We start from the raw sequence: 21,962 nt of genomic DNA, 5'->3' as shown, positions 1-21,962 counted from the left end.
ACGTCTATATAAGGTAATGTAGGAGAAGAATCATTAGATTTTATGGTCCTTTATAATTGGATAAAATATATATATTATAATTAATTAGATTCTAACGACATGTATTGATCAATAGAAAAGAAGTCAACTTAAGGTAGGATTCCTTAGGAGATAATCTTGATGGGAGGAACTCTCCTAATTACTTTTCCTAGATCCTCTGCTCTCACCTATAAATAGACAAGATATCTAGAGACTAAACAAAAGGAACGAAGATTATAGTTGAGGAATTAAAGTCTCTCTAACTCTTCTCTAAGATTGTGTATTTGCATATCAAACAAAGGGTTTTTTTAGATGACATCAAAAGGTACGCATCGTTAAATAAGATCTAATTATTTGATTTCAATCGTAACATAAAATATAATTTTCATATTTAATACAATATATTACAGATTTTATGCTTACAAGAATAACTTGATATCAAATATAAAATATAAAGAATCAATAATAAAACCAAAAATTAAGAAAATAAAAAATATACCATTTATATGATCCGATACTTCTTATATATATCTATGAAGAAAAATTAAATTAAATTATTCATCATATGATAATAATAAAATTATATCTTGTATTAACCATACACTACCTCATATTTTTCCTAACTTTTGTAGGTGTATTAGAGAAAAACCTTGAAAGCAGTTAAATGTTCTCTCTCTCTTTCCCACATCATAGCGTATGGTGTTATCCAACCAAGACTTGATGTCCAATAACTTATTTTCATTCCCGAATTCCTTTCTCTCCAAATAATCTATTTTCCCAAACAATTTGGCTGCCAATAAGACATTGGTGTATCACTCATTTAACCCACGTATTGCATGCTCATCTTTAATATGCTCTGAGAATGTAGTCAGCCCCCCCCCCCCCCCCCCCCCCCCACCACAAAACAAGTTATTCTGGAGGTTGTTTGAGTCTTTTAAGCTGAACCTATTCAAACCCAAAGCAACTTTCTATGAGAGTAAACAAATTAGTGTTACCATTTTTCCTTGCTAAGCCACTGATAAATTATGCTTTCTTATGACTCTGGCTATTGACTGCTCTACTTTGATGTTGAAAAATATTCACTAGGTTGGATGATGATGATGATATGATGCAAACAACCTAGGAATCATGGCCGTCCAAGTCTAATGCAGGTAGGTCTCCACTCTAGTGGGGCAGTATTTGATGTTGTTAAGGTCAACAACACTCTTAAGACAAATAATAATGGCACCTATCCTGAATAAGAAAAAGGCTAGATGCTTCTACTAAAGAAAAACACCAGCTAAAGACAGAAAGCTATTTATCCCTAGATGTTCTATAGGGGCCCTTTTAGGTGTCACTCATGATGACCTACCATCAAAGCATCTCCCCCCTCATGTGTTATGATGTCTTCTGGCTTGACAACAATGTTTGTGCAATCATGAAACAAGCAATGGGTCGGATCCGACGACAATACATAGTGGACACAGGCAGTAAAGCATGTATTAACCCTTGTTCTTGCTTCTGTAAATAATAGTTGCAAGCTAATAGAACCTAATGAACTCAGAGAGCATAAAGAAAATAACAAGTTTGATCAACAAGCAAACCTTTGCCCTTTTGTGTTACAGATAATTCCATTTCTGTACAGAATATTGAGAAACAAAGAGTACTGACCAATGGTTGATGAGTGGGCATTGCCTTAACAGCAGAAGAGATGACAAGAAAATAATATACTGTGATAGGTGAGGCACAATCAGTTATATAAAAAAAATAAAAAGATAGATTGGTTCCAACTTGGGAAAATAAGGGAAGACAAAATTGGTTTTATTGAAAGTAATATGAAAAAAAATATATATTGATATGACTATTTACGTTGAACGGAAGGAGATATCACGTGATGTTGTACAAAACTAAGACCGTTCCTTGGAAGATTAATAAATAGTTACATTACGAGCATTCAAATGTTTAGACGAAATAAATATAAGAGGATATGCACAGAGAATTTAAGTTCATACCAATAATAATCGATAATGATGAAAAAGGGTATCGACGTCCTCAAAGTTAAGTTCATTTAAAAAATATATATCATAGCTAATAAAACAAAAAATTTAACTGAGTCATCTAAATTCTTCGACCAAAGGTATGTATCACTTGTTTTACTTAGGAACTAAAAACATTAGGATAAAGTGCCTAAAATTAAAACTCGGAGCAATTATAGAAAATCAAGGCAATTATAGAGACTTAAACTCGGAGCAATCAATAGAAAGGGAATCGATTTAAAACCTGTATAGAGAGTGTATTACGAAATCTTACCTTGCTGACGATTGCATCATTGGGTGTCACCACACATACCTTGAGCATCGCAAGGAATGGCACACTACATTGGCAACTGCAAACCTTGGCAAAGAGAAACTATTAGTGTGCACATAGACCATCAATTGTCAAATCTCCAACGAAAGAAAATACAGTAAAGTTGATAGGTAACTCTGTTGAACCCATACTAAGTTTTAATTATCCACAGCCCACTTTAGCCTAAACTATTAGTGTGCACATAGACCATCAATTGTCAAATCTCCAACGAAAGAAAATACAGTAAAGTTGATAGGTAACTCTGTTGAACCCATAGTAAGTTTTAATTATCCACAACCCATAGGTAACTCAGTAAAGTTTTAATTCTAAACTTCTCGAAGATTCAACAAAATATATTAAAAGATTACTTGAGAAGATTTTAGATATTGTGTACTAATTCTTGTATCATAATTATTCTATTGTAATTATTGTTTGGGTTTTGAAAAAAGATTTTAAGATATGTATATTCATTATTTTTATAGTAATTATTTTTTTGTTTACCCCGTGATTTTTGCCATTCGAGATTTTCACGTAAATCTTGATGTTCTATTTGATTATAATTTTTATTTAATTCTGCTACGTGTTACGATCTGTTTGTATTTGTTCGTATACAAAATTCTTTCATCTGTTTCTCCTAACAAACTCAACCAATGCAAGTCATTCTCTATATGAATGTTACCGAAGACCCTACTACAACGCCGGTTCAAAGATCGTCACCAATAATTACAACAATGATCTAAAACTCAAATTTCTAGATATTACTGTTTCCTTAGGTTGAACATAAATGTGTTTCTTTTAATGTACTAACCCTAGATAATCTTTCCATGAAGCAGAGATCCAGGAATTCAACATAAATGTGTTTCTTTTAATGTACTAACCCTAGTAAATCTTTCCATGAAATAACCATTAGAATTAATAGTGGAACAGAAATTACAACTTGCTATCGATTGATTAAAGAATACAACTAATGAATACAAAAGAGATGCATAAGAACATCAATTTAGTTTCCGGCCCAACTACCAAGTGCTGGAAAACGAGACAATACTTGCAGCTCCTGTCATCCAAAAAGCCCATCATTTACTCCAACCATCTAGATGACCCAATATATCACTTGGAATCTTTGATCTAAGAACTTACCACATCTAGGTTTCTTAAACTTTATGGCATCGATCACACTGGAGTGACCGATCCCCAGTTTCCGAGATTATTAATTGCTACAGGCAAAAAATTTCTTTTGGTATCGTTTCGTTTTATTTGTTAATTGTTATACCCACCCATGCTGCTCCATTGGTAAAGCATCACATTCAAGAATATTACATTAAATATAATAGATCAAACTCCATTCAATATTTCAGGAGAATAATAAACAAGAGGAACGTAATCGTTCTCATTAAGTTCATCATTTATTATCATCAATTTTTTCATTTATTATAGTTTAAATATTTTAGTTTTTTATTCATTATGAATACAATCGTTATTATTAAATATTTTATTTATTATCATTCAAAATTTTTATTATAGTTTAAACGTTACAAATTTGAATTAATTATTGAACGTTACGAATGTGGTGATAATAAATATTCTTGATGAGAGAACATTTATATAAATGAGGGTTTTGGTCTCTGGGTTCTATCTCTCTCGAGTCTTAAGGATTTTCGACATCTAAAGTGAGAGTTTTGAGCTAAAAAATATCAAAATACTAAGAGAAATCATTGCTGAAATTCTCGATAACAATAGCTGAAGGTACGCAAATTTTATTTTCGTATTAATTTTCTTGTGTTTCTATTATTATAATTTAGAAACATATTTTGGTTTTAAATGTTTTTATATTTGGTATTAGAGCTATGATTAACCTTTGCCTAGAAAAAAATTCTTATTTTTATACCATGAATATTAGTTGATTTCGATTTTCGAAACTTTTTGATACATTTGGTGTTGAAAATCATGATGATATAAATTGTTTATTATTTTTAGTGAAATAAAACATTCATTATCGGTAAAATGCTCATATTATGTATGAACATTTGGCTATATTAATTCATGTTTATCGATCTTTTATTATATTTATATAATTAATTAGGATAAAATATCAAATTATTTTTATAATTTACCCATAGGGATTATGAATTGGACTATAATTTTATAATTTTTTTTGATTAATTATATGAGTACAATAAAAGATCCTATGAGAGAATAATTATTATATTAAATATAATCAGTCATAATATTATGTCTAATTCCTTATGTGGTCCTTATTTTAATTTTATATATAATTTTAATTAATTAAAAATATTATAACTAATCTCTAATTAATTAAGATTATATGAATCACTAGACATTTTGAATATATAAAATTGACTCACAAGCATAAATTAATATAACAAAATATTCATACATAAGTATTTTACCGATAATGAATGTTTTATTTCACTAAAAATATTAAAAAATTTATATCATCATGATTTTCAATACCAAATGTATGAACAAGTTTCAAAAGAGGAACGAAAATCAAGTTATATTCATGGTATAAAAATGAAAACATTTTTTAATCAGAGGTTAATCACAGTGGTGATACCAAATGTAAGAAAATTTAAGACTCAAAAGTTTTATTATGTACCTTTAATCATTGTTGTCAAAAATTTCAACAATAGTTTCTCATAGTATTTTGGTATTTATCAGCTCAAAGCTCTCGCTTTAGATGGTGTAGGAAATCCACTTAGCTCACCGACCAAAACCCTCATTTATATATATGTTCTTCCATCAAGAACATTTATTACCACTAACTTCGTAAAGTTCAAGAATTAATTCAAATTTATAATATTTGGATCGAAAAATTTTTAATAATAATAAAATAAGAATATTTAATGATAACGATTACATTATGAATGAAAAATTAAAATATTTAAACTATAATAAATAAAAAAATTAATGATAATGAATGATGAACTTAATGAGAAAGATTATATTCTCTAAAAATGAATGACAATGGATGAGAAACTTAATGAGAACGGTTACAATTCTCTCACTTGTTCATACATTTAGCTTAATAATTTGAATTAATCTTATCGAATAATTTTAAGAAATAAATCAATGAATCATAATGATAAGTCCTCTAAGAACAAGTATTATCATCAATGTATATATTTAGTTTTTTTTTTAAATTATTCGATAAAATTAATTTAAATTATTAAGCTAAACGTATAGACTAAGTGGGAGAATGTAATCATTCTCATTAAATTTTTCATATATTATTATTAATTTTTAGAGAATGTAATCGTTCTCATTAAGTTCATCATTCATTATCATCAATTTCTTCATTTATTATAGTTTAAATATTTTAATTTTTCATTTGAATATAATAATTATTATTACATATTTTATTTATTATCATTAAAATTCTTTATTATGGTTCAAATATTATAAATTTAAATTAATTATTGAACGTTAGGAAGTTGATGATAATAAATATTCTTGATGAGATAATATCTATATAAATAGGGGTTTTGGTCTATGGGCTCTATCTCGAAGATTTTTTACATCATTTAAAACGAAAGTTTTGAGAAGTATCAAAATACTAAGAGAAGTTATTGTTGAAATTCTTAACAATAATTTTCGTATTAATTTTTGTTTAGAAACATATTGTGATCTTAAATTTTCTTACAAGAAGAAGAAAAAATTAATGATGAAATCGAAAAGTATCATCCTCACAGCCGTCATCGATGTGATTATGGCTAGTTTCGCCATCAGCCGAGGCGGCGGATTTGAACCGGAGACGGGTATGCCGACGGCGGAGAGGAGGATGACCAAGACGCGGGCGATGGCAATCGGGGTTTCAAATCCGCTCGATCAAGTCGCGGGAACCCAAAGCTTTGAGATCCGGCTCGAATTGTCTACAAGATCTGCGCCAGGAGATATATGAAGGGTCGGAACACACCCCCTCGACAGCCGGAACGAGCAGAAGACTGATCCGTTCGTCGCCGCCTCCGTCCTCAACTTAATGATCGCCACGTGGCTAAGGGATCACACGGAGTCTGCTGCATTCGCCTCCGTCCTCAACTTATTTATCGCCACGTGGCATCTAAAAGTTTTCTACCACCAAACCTGCGGGCCCCACTTTGCATTTCCAATAGGCGCTGCCCGTTATGATATCATAAGTTTTCTTACACTTATTTTGAGCGAAAGATGTCGGCATAGAAAGGAAAGCTTTGTATTTATTTATTTTTGATTTTTTTTTAAACATGTTGGAACAAAAATATATAGTTCTGCTTTTGGGGGTTTGGTCTTCAATGTCCTCCGTCCGATACTGATTTGTCGGCGGTGATTGGTTTTTGAATTTCTATTCTATTCAGACTTACCCATTCCAACATATTTTGAAAAATATTCAATAAAATAAAAACAAAGCTTTTCTTTCTATGCCGACATCTTTCACTCAAATGAAGCGTTAGAAAACTTATAATATCATTATGGAAAGCACTTATTTGTAATACTAACTGGGGCCCGTAGGCACGTGAGAGGGTAAGGACTGGGTGGACAAGGCGCCAGTAGAGTTGCCATTTCCAGACACGGTCGCGGTGGTCCACAATTCAAATTCCTAAAAGAAGATAACCGCCTGCGCCTATCTCTATTACCACGTAGCTGGAAATAACGACCGCGGTGGTGGCGTCACTTCCCTTGAACCTAACCGCCGATCTAATATAAAATACCACCAATCTCGATTCTCGAATCGACTATGTGACGAGCATTGTCTGAGGCGAAGGTAACCCAATGCTCCGTTCAACTCTTTCTACCGGTTAATGAAGAAACAGAAAGAAAGAGGGAGAGAGAGAGAGAGAGAGAGAGGCGATGGAGAGGCGCACTCCGACGAGAAAGCCGAGCAGCTCGATGGAGGGTCTGCTGAAGTGGATGGAGGGGCCGCCCCCGGATCCTGAGGCGCTGCCTTCCCGCCGATTGCACCAGGTATGTCTCGCCTCCCATGGGGAATGCGGTGTTTGCTTTGCGGTCGCCGACAGCGACCCTAAAGAGGTGACGCTGTTATCATAGAGGATTGATTCCTAGAGTTTGGGTCTTTCTTGCTGAAAGGGTTCTTGTAGAATTAAAAGGCTTATTGCCTTTTGAAAGTAATTTTAAGGTCAAACTATTACATATCTTAAATGTATTCACAAAAGTGCAGATTTTGGGATATCATCGTAGCAATTATGTGTAATGAATGATATCTGAACTAAAAATTTTACCTCAGATTGACCAGTTGAATCCGAGTCAAAATTGATCGGAGTTAACGGACATAAAATTGAACACCACTTTAACCCAGTGGCTTAAGATATATCTAATATATCTCATCCGACACTATCAGATTTTACATTTATACTACCATGACTAAGTATATATGATTATGGAGAAACAATTATATCTTAATAATTACTTGCGTCAGTTCCCCAATCTGAAGAAGAGATCGCAAAACAATTGCTATTTCTTTTATTATCCCCTCTTTGCTTAATGCAATCATTTTTTTTTCTTGGGACGGGTACATGCAAAAATAATTGTGGGACTAATGATGTGCTTGTTCCTCTGAACAAACAAACAATAATTGAAATTAGCCAGATCTTGTTCAGTTTTGATGAAACTGTTTTTCCCTAAACAGCCAGCCTCACTTGCTGAGGCAGCTAAGCAGCAAGAACTAAGTGGGTCCTTGCAGAGAACAAATTGAAGAATAAGTCATTTGATGATTCAATGAACTAATTGGGTGACATCTTAGCTCCTCTCTTCCGAGGCTGTCAGACGCATGGAATTTGGAAATGAATGACAAAGCCCTCAGAAGAACCACTCCAAGTGAGTTTAAATTTGTTCACTTCTTCTCTATGCTACTCCACAGACAAGATGATGTATATAAATTAGCTTGTTATCTGCAAGCCCTATGGCTGGTTTTTAATATCTATTTCGGCAATGATTTGGTAAAATTCAGACTTACAAGACTATATGAATGAAGTTCCTTTTAAATCCATCTACTTCCAAAAGTGTCTTTGGGTGCATCAATTATTTATTTGTTGATTTATGGTTATAAGACTTGCATAGGAAGTGAGTTCCAAGATGGTTAGTGTATGTAAGATCAGGAACTAGATAGCATTGGTGGTTGTTCCTATGTGCATCAATGTCTTTCACATGTTCATATTTAGTTTCTAGATCTGTTTTTTTTTCATGGAAACTATTGCTTCAAGATAATAATAACTTATCCTGTCATTTCATTTGTTTCTCTGCTGCATATAAAATCCTCAACCTTTATGTTAATAATCTGATTCACCCTCTTGATCTCATGAACTAGATAATATAGTCAACCTTTTACTTGCTTATGGATGTCCCATCCTTGTTTACAATTGTATCGATTGTATCAGTCCCTTCATTTCTGCCGAAAGCTAGATTGGTTCCTCTTTGCTTGTTATTTTGAGATTCAATAATAGTTTGTATATGCTTGGCTCAACTTTTGCAACTACATTGCAATCCTATCCTTTTTCCATTAGTATTTTTGGATTTCTACGATGAGAAACCTTGAAGAACAAGGAATTCAAGCATAAAAATAATTTATGTGCTTTAAAATTAGAGTTTGATTACTCTATAAATTTCTCATGTACCCTTAAATCTTGAAGAGAAGAGGATGTGAGAAAATACTATCCATCTTAATAAGGATAGGACGTGAGAAAATATATCCGAATACTTTTAAGATTTCTCTCTAGTAAATCTAAGAGAATAAAAAAAATTCTATGGGATTTATGTAAGAGAGTGTTCAAAAAGATTTTTATTGCATTCGCTATTGTTTCAATCTATGTTTTTGTTATTGATGGGATATTCTATATTTTCTCCTCATATTTAGAATGTCTCGTAGACTTATGATATATTTGATTAGTTTATTGGTCAACCTGATGGGCTTGTGATGGGTGTCATCAATCCCTTGTTTGGTGGGGAACCTGTGGTCAAAACATCTAAGAAACTTTATGCCCGTGAAATGGCAGAATTAACCGGTGATGACATCTTCAAAGCTGATGCAACAGCAGACTAGGTAGAAAGCAAAGCTAAATGAGATCACTGGTAGTGATATCTTTGTCTCTAGTTTGACTCAACGGTGGCTTCATGACCTTTCTTAGTGTTGAAAGTTTCTTTTGTTTAGCACATCATATATAATATACATCATGCAGTAAAATAATTAGCAATGTATAGTTAGTCTAATAAAATTAATAACCTACAATCTAGTTGCTATATTGTAACATGTACAAGCAAAGATTAGCATCAAATGTATGACAACAAATCACAGATTTTGGTCCAAACTATTGAGGTTGATGATTTGCAAGTTAAACAATCAAATCGGTTGTGAAGAATAATTACTTTAGCAAACCAATCCTTAAGAAATAAAAGAATTATTTCTTTTTTTACATAAAGAAACAATAAATTAAGCATAATTAATACATGATAAATACAAAGTAGCAACCAAGCATGATAACTAAAGGAGATTAATTCATGATTCACCATTAAGAAGTTGCACACCCACACTTGATTGGTCCATGCAGTTCGGTTCGAGTTTAAGCCCATAGGTAAAATTTAAATTTAAAATGTTAAAATATCAAATTAAATTAACGAGGAAAAAAAAAGATGCTAACAGAAATATCTCAACTAATACCCGATATTTTGGCATTTCAGCTATGAGAATCTCCGGAAAATATCTCGGGCATATCCAACGATCTTTTCCCCATAAGAGCGAGTCTGAATATAACCATCCACCCGCCATATACTCCTCATAAGTAGGAGTAGAAAGCTAGCGGTGATCTCACCTCATCTACAAGAAACAAAAACATCTTTCTTCTCCTCTTAAGTCCCCCACAAAAAATCAAAAACAGACAACAAAAAACAAAAAAACAAAAGCAAGCTTATACAGCACACAGTGTATCCGTGTACGCAAATGGTGTACATCATATAACCGCACCCCTGCCCGCTCGACGCAATGCCATCTATCTTAACCCTCCCCATATCTATATATAAAGCCCATATAAAACCCCCTCTGCTGTGCGCTCTCCAAATCCTAATGCAATCCCTCATCCCCAATCACAGCCCAAATCGTCTCTTCCGATCCACCTTCGATCGCTGGAGTCACCCTTTTGCCCTTTGCAACCCTTTTTGTTGATCGATTTTGGTGGATTTGCGAGCTCAGGAGATGCTGGAGGAGGAGGAGAGGAAAGAAGGCATGAGGATGGGGAAGCAGGAAGACAGGGAGATTGAGATGTTGTTGAACGAGATCCCCCGTGCGACGTCTCCCCACCTTTATCATCATCGCCTCTTCGCTTGCGGAGGCGACGGCGAAATGCACGCTCGCCATGGCATGTGCCTTGGGATTCGTGATGTCGATGGGTACGGGTGTTGGTGCGGGAGTGGGCATGGCCATGGCCATGGCGGCGGCCATGCATGCCTTCTCCCGCCGCCGCACCCTCCTTCGGAGGGGTCGTCGTCCTCCTCGTCGGGGTCCGGCTTACTCTCAGGCAGGCTCTCCCCGACCGTCGATGAACAGACGCAGCAGCGGTTGCCCTCTGCCGCGAAGGATCGGATGCTAGTAGAACTTGGCTTGCTCGACAAGCTTAACGATATTCATCTGGGGACCGATCCGAGAGCACCAAATGGTCTTCCGCCGATGCCGGCATCGATGAAAGAGAACATCCCAACCTACCCGTCTCTGTTCCAGACTAAGTATCGAGATGATTATAGCGCGTATGGTCACTCCCTTAATCCAAACCCTCTGTTGTTTGATGTAGATAAGAACCGATACCTATCTCAATTGCAGCAGCATTGCCCCGTAGAGGCAAACTTAGTCGAGCCATGGCTCGAGAGCTTCCCTTATGGATCAACAGGGCTGGGTGCTGATGGAGCCCTTGGAAGAGATTCTCACTATAGGGGGAGTTTTGCTGGGGGCTTGGCTTCCTCTATGAATCGATCTTATCCCATTTCTGATATTTTCATGCAATCGGGAAAGATAAGAATGGATTGCAATTGGGATGGGAACGCATTGGCTGCCTCAAGATTGCCTCACAATTTTCTGGTATCAAATGGACGACCTCAATCTGTGAGAATCCAGAGAAACATTGAGGCTGTTGGATCTGAGGGCAGTTTGGTTATACAGGACAAGTTGCCCCATCACATGAGGAACCAATGGAATCATCTCCTTAGGGAAAATAAAGTATCAAAGTTTGATGAAGAGTTGAATGCACAAAGGATCCCTGTGAAGCTTCCAACATTTCCACTGAAGTATGATAACTTGATGGGCTTCAAAGGACGTACCTATTATATTGCAAAGGACCAGCATGGGTGTCGGTCCTTGCAACGGAAGCTTGATGAAGGGAAGCATCAGGTTGATATGATTTTTGATGGGGTTATCGAGCATGTTGTAGAGCTCATGATGGATCCCTTTGGGAATTATCTCATGCAGAAGCTATTGGAAGTATGCAGTGAAGAACAACTGATGCAGATACTCTTCGTGTTGAAGGAAGATCCAACTAACCTTGTCAGGATCTCCCTAAACATTCATGGGTGAGTGGTGGCTTAAATCTTGAAGGCCTTTTATTTCATTTTAAAACTTAAGCAAACCCTTTGGTTCCTGTAATAAGTGGTTCTTCTAAGACTTAAATGTTTGAGGTCCTTTGTTGGATAACATTATTTGGATACATTTCTCAGGACAAGATCTGTGCAGAAGTTAATAGAGACACTCAAAACGAGGCAGCAAATTGCACTGGTTATATCAGCCATGCAACATGGGATTCTAGATCTCATCAAGGACTTAAATGGCAGTCATGTGCTTCAACGTTGCTTAGAATCTTTTAAACCTGAAGATAATAAGGTACTGATTTCTTAGTTAAGCAAAATTGTTACTGATGATTCACTCCAGTAATTTTCAGATCGGAATGATGTTAAACTAATTAGTTAACCTTTAAACTTGACATTATAATTTGTTTCTTCCATCTCTGAGAATTTGTTTACTTGTAGTAGCAGATGAAGTTAACCTTTCAACTTCATCTGCTACTACAGGTAAACAAGTCTTGTTAATGAATGTGAGCTGACATCACCTTCAAGTGGAGCAACCAGAGAGCTCTGTTAATTGATATCATGCACCATTGTTGAATTCTATCTTCTGCTTTTAGACAATGCCACCATCTTATGTTCAATGTGCAGCGAGTTAACAGGCGAATTAACATCTTTCTTTTCAGATACATGTTCATTCTTTATAGTCCCAATTATAACTGTCCAAATTTATGCAATTAGATACTACTGCCTTTTTGCATTGATATGTTTGAAAATTTGGCCTGTGACCTTTGTGAAGCTTGCGTCATTAAAATTCTTGCCACTGAACTTCTACTGGCAATTATCTGAGCATCATGGCAAGAAGAACCAAAAAGTAGTTTCATGTGCCTCCAGACATGTATTTATTATTTATGCTTCAGATACATCAATTTTCCCATTTTGGTCCTGTTGAGTAATATATGGTTTGTGTGTGTACATTTTTCAAGTTTAAATACTTAGAAAAGGCAAGGTTTGATTATTTAGATTATGATTATTGCAAGTCAAGATATGTAGGATATCATTGCACTACTGAGGCAGCACTAATGCATTGTACTCGGCTTTGATGTGGTTAGATCTTTAATAACATGAAGGAATGATCTTGACTATGATATAGTATGATTATCTTAAGCTGAAGCTTACTATATGTCCCTACTTAGAGGTTCACTCTTAGTATTTCTGTATACCACACTTACATCTCATAAGCGACCTTTCCACCACATCCTAAATTATATCTTATCTGACTTTTAGTGTAACAATGTATTTGGTTCTTCTTGCCAGTCAATTTGGCTTCTTAAGAACTGGATATCTAGACTTTTCTACTGATGGAAATTTGATTGTTACTATTTATTGAAACTGTTCATTAATTTCTGTCATATAGTAGTTACCGGCATGTTGGGTAGTAATTAGGAGTAACATCAAGCAGATGTTACTTTGATCGTTGTTTAAGTTCTGAGATCAACATATACCACAAAAATGGACTTAATAACTTTAAGATAAAGTCATGAGAAAATATCGAGTTGCTTCATAAACTAAATATAACAAAGAACATGATGTAATGATGAAAATAACAGAATGGCAAACAAATAATCCGTCTTGGTTTATCAATTTTGCTTGTTTTTGTTGTAAAACGTACGTATTTGGATTGTACTTTTATCACTCTCTGGGAATATGACATTATTATTTATACACGTCAATCTAAAAGACCTATAGTGGTATAGACAATCAAATGTAATATCCCCAGTGAGTGGTCTCAAAAGTGACTTATCTAGGTAGCAATTATGTGTTGGAGAAGGGAAAGTACTGAAGCCAGTAGTGGGATACTTGCAACTATTTTTTCATGTTTAAACAGAATAACTCATGTAATTATGCTGACCAACTATACTGTCCTATGGATCTAAGAAGAACTAATAATAGCCAGATGTGGAAAGCTTGAGAAAAACTGCTTGTTACTGTAGCAAGCATTATTCTTTATAGAAGTGATTGACATCAATATATTCTGTTTATGCATGATATACATTAAGCGTGTATAACTGGTTAGCTTGTCATTATTGAATCTAGATATGAGTCATTTTAAATTTCTTGTTACTTGGAGTGGGATCTTTTGATGAATTATCATTATTTAGTGATTTTAGGATAGTTATAGGATCCTATTTTATAAAGTCATTTTGAATTTCATGTTCCCTTGGAGTGGGAATCTATTAATGTATTTGTATCATTGTCTTTAGTGGTTTTTAGGTAGGATCCTATTTTATGTTGTGTTAGTGCTATGAAGTCTTACTCTCTATATGTTGGCTTCAAGTTATTGGTTTTGAGTTTTAAGTTTCCAAAAAGGCTTTTTGTAATGAATTTTGTGAAATCATGATTTCCTTTTATGAAATATTAGTTTTGCCCTGTATGATAGCTTATCTTAGTTCGGATTTGGATAGTTGGCTCTAGATTATTTATTCTTAAAGGGACATACAATCAATGGATAATTGTATTACAATAACAATAAAGCCGTAAAGTCCCAACTATTTAGGTTTGGCTAGATTGATCTTTCAGTTGATAATCATATCATTTGGTAAATAAAGTTGAAATTGCAGTTGGCTGATGACCATGGTACATGCCCACTTTGATTTAATCTCTGTTATTTTCTATTTGTCATTTGCTATCTCTGCAATTAGCAGAAGCAACAAACTTTGTTTCATATGCTCCCAGATTATCTGCCTTTGCCATTGTGTTATCATTTATTACCTTGTTCTTTTGTGATTTATTAACTTTGAATGGTTTATTATATGACAGTTCATCTTTGATGCTGCTGCAAAGCATTGTGTTGATATTGCAACTCATCGACATGGATGTTGTGTGTTGCAAAAATGTATAGCGTCTTCTATTGGAGAAGATAAAGCAAAGTTGGTTTCAGAAATATCAGCTAATGGCTATGAACTTGCTCGTGATCCTTTTGGGTAAATATTCTTGTTTCAAAACTATGGTTTCTATTTTTATTTGAATCATATAAAATCCATGTCAAACTGATGTTTCAAATGTTAGTTGGATTAGTATGTATTGAACAGTACTTTGTGGGCCTGATAAAGTGCTAATATTGGAACCTGTAGCTCAGAACTCGTCAGTATTTGTTTATAGTTATCTTTTTCTTAATCGATACCTGTGGTATAGATCGATATGCTGTAGAGCATACTGGTAATGTACCCGTGTCAATACCGATATCAAACCAAGATTTTAAGTCCTGTATTAAACTATATTAGCATCTAAGTTTTGTAGAAATTTATATATCTTCTTATTTGATTGTTTCTTTCCCCATAAGAACAAAGTACTGGAAAGAATCCAGTTCAGTATTTATTTTGGTCTCTATTTGATACTTTAATTTCCATGGTTACATGATATTTTCTAGGTTATAGATCAGTTGTATGAGGTGTCTATTAGCAGCATACAGTTTATTACTTGTTTGTTAAAAGTCCAAAAGACTATTAAATGCTATTTATAATGTGTATTCTTAGATTGATTAATATGGTTTTTGGTAAGCACTAGTTTTTGAGAATTGAGGTCTATAAATTTATCATTTGGTAAATTTACACTGGAACATTGTCATTGATTTCTGAACTTGATCTGTATCATAGAAATTTGTAATTTTATATAGCCTAAACAATAAGCTGAACAGGCTGAGGGGTAGGTGGAGTTGTTCCTGGGTTTCAAGATCTTTTATGATTTCACATTATTCTTTAACACTAATTTCAAGAAACAATTTTTTGTAATCCACAATTGCTTTTAGATTGTTGTTTTGTTTTGTCTTCACTTTTTTTGTTTGTTCAGTCTTACTTTGCAATGCAACCCTAAACGTATGAGAATATCTCTATTGTGTCGCAGAAATTATGTCGTCCAGTATATTGTCGACCTGAATAACCCTTTAGCAAGTGCAAAGTTGGTATCACAATTTGAAGGGAAGTATGTACAGCTCTCTGTTCAGAAATTTAGCAGTAACGTGGTGGAGAAATGCTTGAGGGTTTTTGGTGAAGATGCTCGAGCCACTATAATAACTGAATTGCTTTCGGTCTCTCATTTTGAGCAATTACTGCAGGACCCTTATGCGAACTATGTCATCCGATCTGCACTTGAAAATTCCAAGGTTTTATGTCTAACCAATTCAATAGTAGTTGTGTCCCTTCAGTTCCTAATCGTCTCTTACGGATGCAGGGTTCTCTCTATGCTGCACTAGAAGAAGCCATCCTTCCTCATGAAGTGATGCTGAGAACCAACCCTTACAGCAAGCGAATCTTTTCACGATTACGACTGAAAAAGTGATGTAGATTTGGGACTCTTTAGAAACTGTTGTTGTCTTGAGTAGTATCACTTTTCATGGAGCTGCCTTTGTAGGAGTGGAGTTTCTTATTTATCAAGTTGCATGAGTTGTAAAAATAAGCAGTTTTACTTCCAAATGCTTTTCGCTGTAATATTCTGCCATGATTTTGTTCAAGATTGAATCACCCTTTGCTGCTGGTGATTGTATAGTTTAGAGACATGCTTTTGACCTTCCGTTAATGAGATTAATAGGAGATTTTTCGTTTTTTTAAATGATCATCATTACTTTATATATATATATATATATCTAGTAAATAGGAATCGTATGTTGAATGACAAAAAAAATAAATATTTGAAACTGTGGTTGATGCAGATTTTTTCTTCTAAGCTGTTACCTGCAAAACCATCTTAGAGCATGTCTTAGCACCACAATTATGGTTGAATATAATAATTGTATAGACAATGTGTTTGATTATAACCAAAATGCAGTCTTGATAATTCTCTGTAATTATTTCTCTGATAGCATAATATATTGGTTCATTATGCATTAAGAACTCTAGGAACTTTTAACAGCAAAATTGCATCTTATAACTCCTTTTTAAACTCCGTTTTGTTGACCAACACTTGACCTGCAAACTAAGGAAAAACATATTTTGTCGTCGTGTGGCATTTCTATTAATCTATATATATAATGCGTATATTAGCACGAAACCGATCGATTTGTAGTAGTATCGATACAGGTTCGGGTGTGACTTGTAATGGAAGTCGGATCGGTTTGATTGCTTATTGATGAGAGTTATATTCATATCGAGAAAACTAATTTTGATATAAACGAAGAGTTCTGAGACAGATCGTTTAGAGTTGGAATGTAAGCAGTTAAAATGGAGGAGAACAGAAGGAAGAAGATCACATCACCAAGCGTTCGATGCAGAGATGCCCGGAGGAACCACAATATTGCTCGAGGAAGAGCGGTGGTTACGCCACCCTTCGCCTTCGCTCTGTGTCTCAATGTCGGCGAAATACCACCTCGCGAAGGATGCCACAGCTGCATTGGACGCTCACCCGCACATCGTCCTCCCTTCTCTGGGCAGGACGCTTCCCCGGCCTCACCCTCCTTCCCCCGCGATCCTGCCACCGGACGAAATGACCACAATACACTGCTTTGTTAGTACACGGTGGCTGGTCTATGGAGATCGGACGGCTGGAGATACTTTGGATGAGAGTGAGTAATTCTGATAATAATCTCTTTATTAAAAATGATAATTTTTTTAAAAAAATCTAAGTTTCAGAATTTTTCAAATAACATCCAAATTTGATTTTTTTTTACAGAATGTTCTTTTTTTATAAAAATAATCACCTTGTCCTCATCAACCATCACCCTCTACTTAGCCTGTAATCGCATCGTTATCCTATCGATCACCCCTTTATATCGTATTTTTTCATTGAACCCACCCATAACGGCACAGCAACCCTCACTGCACCTCGCTAGACTAGCAATGGAGAGGGGCTCTTATTGACGAGCAAGAGTGCAAGCAACACTATGCAACATCAATAAACAACGATAAGACATAAGTGTTATTGTGCGACATTTCTACGGTGATGATGATGAGGGCTAGGGTCCAATGAAGATCACACAACCTCCTCATCGACGCGATCCTCTTATACCCCTCTTTTCATTGTCAACACGGGTGTAGAAGGAGAGTGGAAAGCTTACCCTAGTGACCAACGATGATGATGAAGGTCAATGGGAGAGGCGACCACGTGCAAGACGAAGGGAGCCATCGAAAGGACTAAAGCATAGCTAGGGCTAGTGCAGCCGAAGCGTAACTAGGGTGGGGTAGAAATTTTTTAAAATTATATTGGTAGAATCGTCTTCGAAGGTAAAAACTATTTTAAACTTAGGATGCTCTATAAGAAATTCATAAAAATTAGCTTTTTTTTAATGAAATTCACCCATAGAAAAATAGAATATTTCAATAAAAAGAGTAAAAGGAGAATGGATCACAGCTGCTCATTGGAGATTGGAAGGCGGGGGGAATTTGGATGAGGAAAACCAAGAAACCAAGAATTCGGCTCTTCTCCGTAAGCCTAATTATTGGAATAATTTTGACAAGGGAAAAAAAGGGATTGAGAAAAGTAAGGAAGAACTCTTTACTCTTCGATGCGGGAGAAATTGCTGCTTCATCCGAACCCGCATAAGTGGGGGAGGGGGTCGAAGCAAAAATCCAAATCCCTATTCTTACGTGTCGATGTGCGGGATTGGGTGAGGAAGTGTGGCATTTGGATTAAGTTTTAGGCAGGTGCGCCAGGCCCGTGCACTAGTGCAACGCATGGGCGACGCGCGAGGGCCCCGGCAGCAAGCTCCCGTGATGGGCCCTCCCCCAACAAAAAATTAATTTAATATCATAGTGGATCGATGATCCACGTATCAGATATTAAACTGATAAGAACAGATACTACACTTGATCTTAGCCAAAAGGCCGAGAAAGGTATGATTTGGAATGAACCCATCGACCTCATTTTATACTCTCCTCACTTGTACTTCGCTCCGCTCCCAGCGATGTGGGACTAAATATGTGAACTCTACCAAAGAGATATTGCCAAAGCTGGAGAATAAATTTGACGTCAATAAGCTGGTCGAATTGCATCGTCTGAATGGCATTGTAAAAGCTATCTTGCGCAACAGGAATCGTCAGAAAAGACCGATATCTGCAAGCCAGCGCTCACCAAGCAGCAGGTCGGATGCAGAGACAAAGCCTCCACACTAACAACCATCTTCTTGGTATAACATTTAGAAGAACACTAGTTTCCATGGAAGAGAGAGAGTTTCTGCTAACGTAAATGGTTCACGGTGATAAGGAGGTGATTACAGTGGAGGTAAGCGACAGCTTTATGGAACTTAGAGCCTCAAAACTGTATGGCGATAAAGAGAAAGATATATTTTGCTATTTTGCCACACAGCCTTCGTCTTCCTTTTATTTTTCTCTCACTTTTTTATACACTTATATACCCTTTTCAGCCTGTTGGAATAAGCTTTGGATGGAAGTTTGATCACTGAGTAAATAAGAATGACAGATGCTCCGTAGATAAGCAACGAAGAGTGCTCCATCAAAGAACTACTTTGAAAAGGTTAAACGAAATCACCTTAAATGATCGACGAAGATGCCTCAAAGAAATCATGACAAGAAACCATCAGGACCAGAGCTTGCATGTTCCAAGTTCCCTATACAGCAGTCTTGATCCTCCAGCGGAAGATTTAACATCAAGGTGCATTGGAAGAGAACTATGTTTGGTGTACATAGATCAACCTGTATCATACTGGAAATGCAGTTGCAGTTCCAAGAATTAAGTGTAACAAAAATTTCGACTACTCCTTGATAGTGTTTGTCACCGCCATCAGCCTGAAAAGGAATCAGGTGGGCATCAGATATTAAACTGATAAGAATAGATAGTAAACTCGATCTTAGTCAGGCCACGAAAATTATGTCATTTCTCACACCATTGGCTTAGCTCTCCTCTATATTTCCTGCATTATTCTGCTATTGACTAAAGATGAATTAATTTAATATTTTTTAAGAGAAATTAATTTAATATAATAATGGGTCGATGACCCACATATCAGATATTAAACTGAGAAGAATAGATACTACACTTAATCTTAGCTAAAAGGCCGATAAAGATTTGACTCACCTGGCTTTGCTCTCCCTTTGTACTGCTTTTTCCTCTGCATTATTTTGCTGCTTTCAATGTGAGACTAAAGATGCAGCATGTTTTAAAACATTAACTCCAGATTTATGAGCTTTTGCCTGCAGCCAGAAAATTATAACCAAATAAACAAAATTATTTGACAAGCTTATCATGCATTTGACTAATTTTCTAGGCCATGAAAATGGCATCAATGCAGGGATCCTTTTCATATGGCAACTTCTGATATCAACAAGCGCATTAGAACAACAATAAAAAAAAAAACTAGTTAAATAAGATATAAAATAATTCATCAAAAAAGAAAAGTAATAGACTAAATCCGAGCAGTTCTGACCTTCCGTCAACATGATCCATCTTATTTTCAACATCACTACCTCATCCTGTGGGCACTTCCTCAGTCCATTAAGAAGTGTCAAAGAATGAATGCCAACCTATGAAGCAAAGGAAGCCTGAGCAGACCTTAATATACCATATCTCTATAGTATATTGTAAGATCAACATGAACAATGAGACAAAGATGATTTGTGGATCGGTAAAGTTGGAGGTCCACTTAGTTAGAGGTCAAATTGTAATTTTTCAAATTAACTTATGAAATCTGCACACTAATTTAGGTGTTTGTTTGAAACAATATGCCTAAAAAAATGACATTTGAAATATTTTTAGTCATTTGGGATAGAAGAATTAGGTGTTTGTCGATTCTTCGTTATTTTTTTGTATATTTGATATTAACTTACTTTGAACAATAGACTTGAAATTTCCTTAAAAGCTTTCTTTTGAACCGTATCAAAAATTATTTTCAAAATTTTATTCATTTTCAACTTTTAATATCTCACATCATTTAAATACCAATATGAATGCATTTGAACCACTTTAGTAATATCATATTTTAGACTTCTTAAGTATCTTGTAATGGTTTGCTCTTTCAGTTCCACGAGATCTTTTATTATTATTATTATTATTTATTATTATTATTATTATTATTATTTATTTTTATTTTTATTATTATTATTATTATTATTTATTATTATTATTATTATTATTATTATTATCATTAATTCATAAATAAATTATTATAAATATAAAAAATTTAAAAAATAATTGATATAAATATAAGATAATGTGAAAAAAAATATTTTATCGCGTACGAATACCTTCATAATTTTCATTCTAAATTAATCAAATCCCTGTATTAATAATTTCGAAAGGTATAGTGAAATTGATATTTATTATTAGTAAATTTTTAATTAATTTAAACTGAATTATAAATTTTTTATTAGAATTATAATGGTTTTCTAAAAATATATAATAAATTATATAATATTCGTACATTCCAAATAAGGTGAAGCACGCCAAAATATACTCATTCATTGTCGAGCAAACTTGAGCTCATCGAGAATGACAAGTCCTTACACCTATACGGGAGAAGAAAAGGAGTATTTGTTGCATCCCTCAAAATTGGATTGCTTCATTGATCGATGAGGTGGAAACTAATATCGCCAACGAAGAAAAGAGTGAAATGAGTTATCACATATTGAAAAGATAATATTCCTAACTTTGATTGTTAAAGTGGATCAACGAATGGTTCGTCTGGTCCCCTCAGGTTGGGTGTTAGAATCAATAATATATTATTGATGAGAGCGATGACTTTTTATCATATGCATATATTTTGATCGTGAGAGTCGTGAAAGTGAGTCATTTTTTGTGTTTCTAGATGAGCTATACCAAGAACCATGGAACCACACTACAAATCCACTAAAAAAATATTATAATTAATAATATTTTTATTTATTTTTCAATAAAAATTAAAATTATTTTTAAAAGTTACACCTCTAAATTTAAGGTTATTTAAAAAAAAATGGTCATCCTTTATTTTGAAATAATATTCTTAATTTTTATTCAAAATCACTCAAGAAACCTCAAATAAAATATTTTATGAAACTTTAATATATATGATAAAGTTAATAATTAATATTTTATGAGAATTTAGATTAATTGTCACACTGTTTTGAATCGGACCACAACGTTCTTAGTTC

The 21,962-nt window shown here is 34.6% G+C and overlaps 1 protein-coding gene, 1 non-coding gene and 1 pseudogene across 2 annotated transcripts; 1 reads left to right on the top strand and 2 right to left on the bottom strand.

Annotated features, from left to right (window-relative positions):
- Positions 1-9,870: 9,870 nt before the first annotated feature.
- LOC135607979 (putative pumilio homolog 7, chloroplastic) lies at positions 9,871-16,444 on the top strand. Its single transcript, XM_065100321.1, has 5 exons — positions 9,871-11,901; positions 12,046-12,208; positions 14,710-14,873; positions 15,793-16,051; positions 16,120-16,444. Exons 1-5 carry the CDS (start codon positions 10,538-10,540, stop codon positions 16,225-16,227), a joined length of 2,058 nt encoding a protein of 685 aa, XP_064956393.1. The 5' UTR covers positions 9,871-10,537; the 3' UTR covers positions 16,228-16,444.
- Positions 16,445-18,519: 2,075 nt separating this feature from the next.
- Positions 18,520-18,717, bottom strand: LOC135608626 (U2 spliceosomal RNA). Its single transcript, XR_010485600.1, has one exon. It is a non-coding gene; the product is annotated as a U2 spliceosomal RNA (small nuclear RNA).
- Positions 18,718-19,791: 1,074 nt separating this feature from the next.
- On the bottom strand, positions 19,792-19,906 carry LOC135608654 (U2 spliceosomal RNA; annotated as a pseudogene).
- Between the last annotated feature and the right edge of the window lie 2,056 nt (positions 19,907-21,962).

This window comes from Musa acuminata, chromosome BXJ2-3 (assembly GCF_036884655.1).
Source record: "Musa acuminata AAA Group cultivar baxijiao chromosome BXJ2-3, Cavendish_Baxijiao_AAA, whole genome shotgun sequence".
Taxonomy (NCBI): domain Eukaryota; kingdom Viridiplantae; phylum Streptophyta; class Magnoliopsida; order Zingiberales; family Musaceae; genus Musa; species Musa acuminata.
Note: the sequence above shows the minus strand (reverse complement) of the source record. Positions and strands in the feature narration are given on the sequence as shown.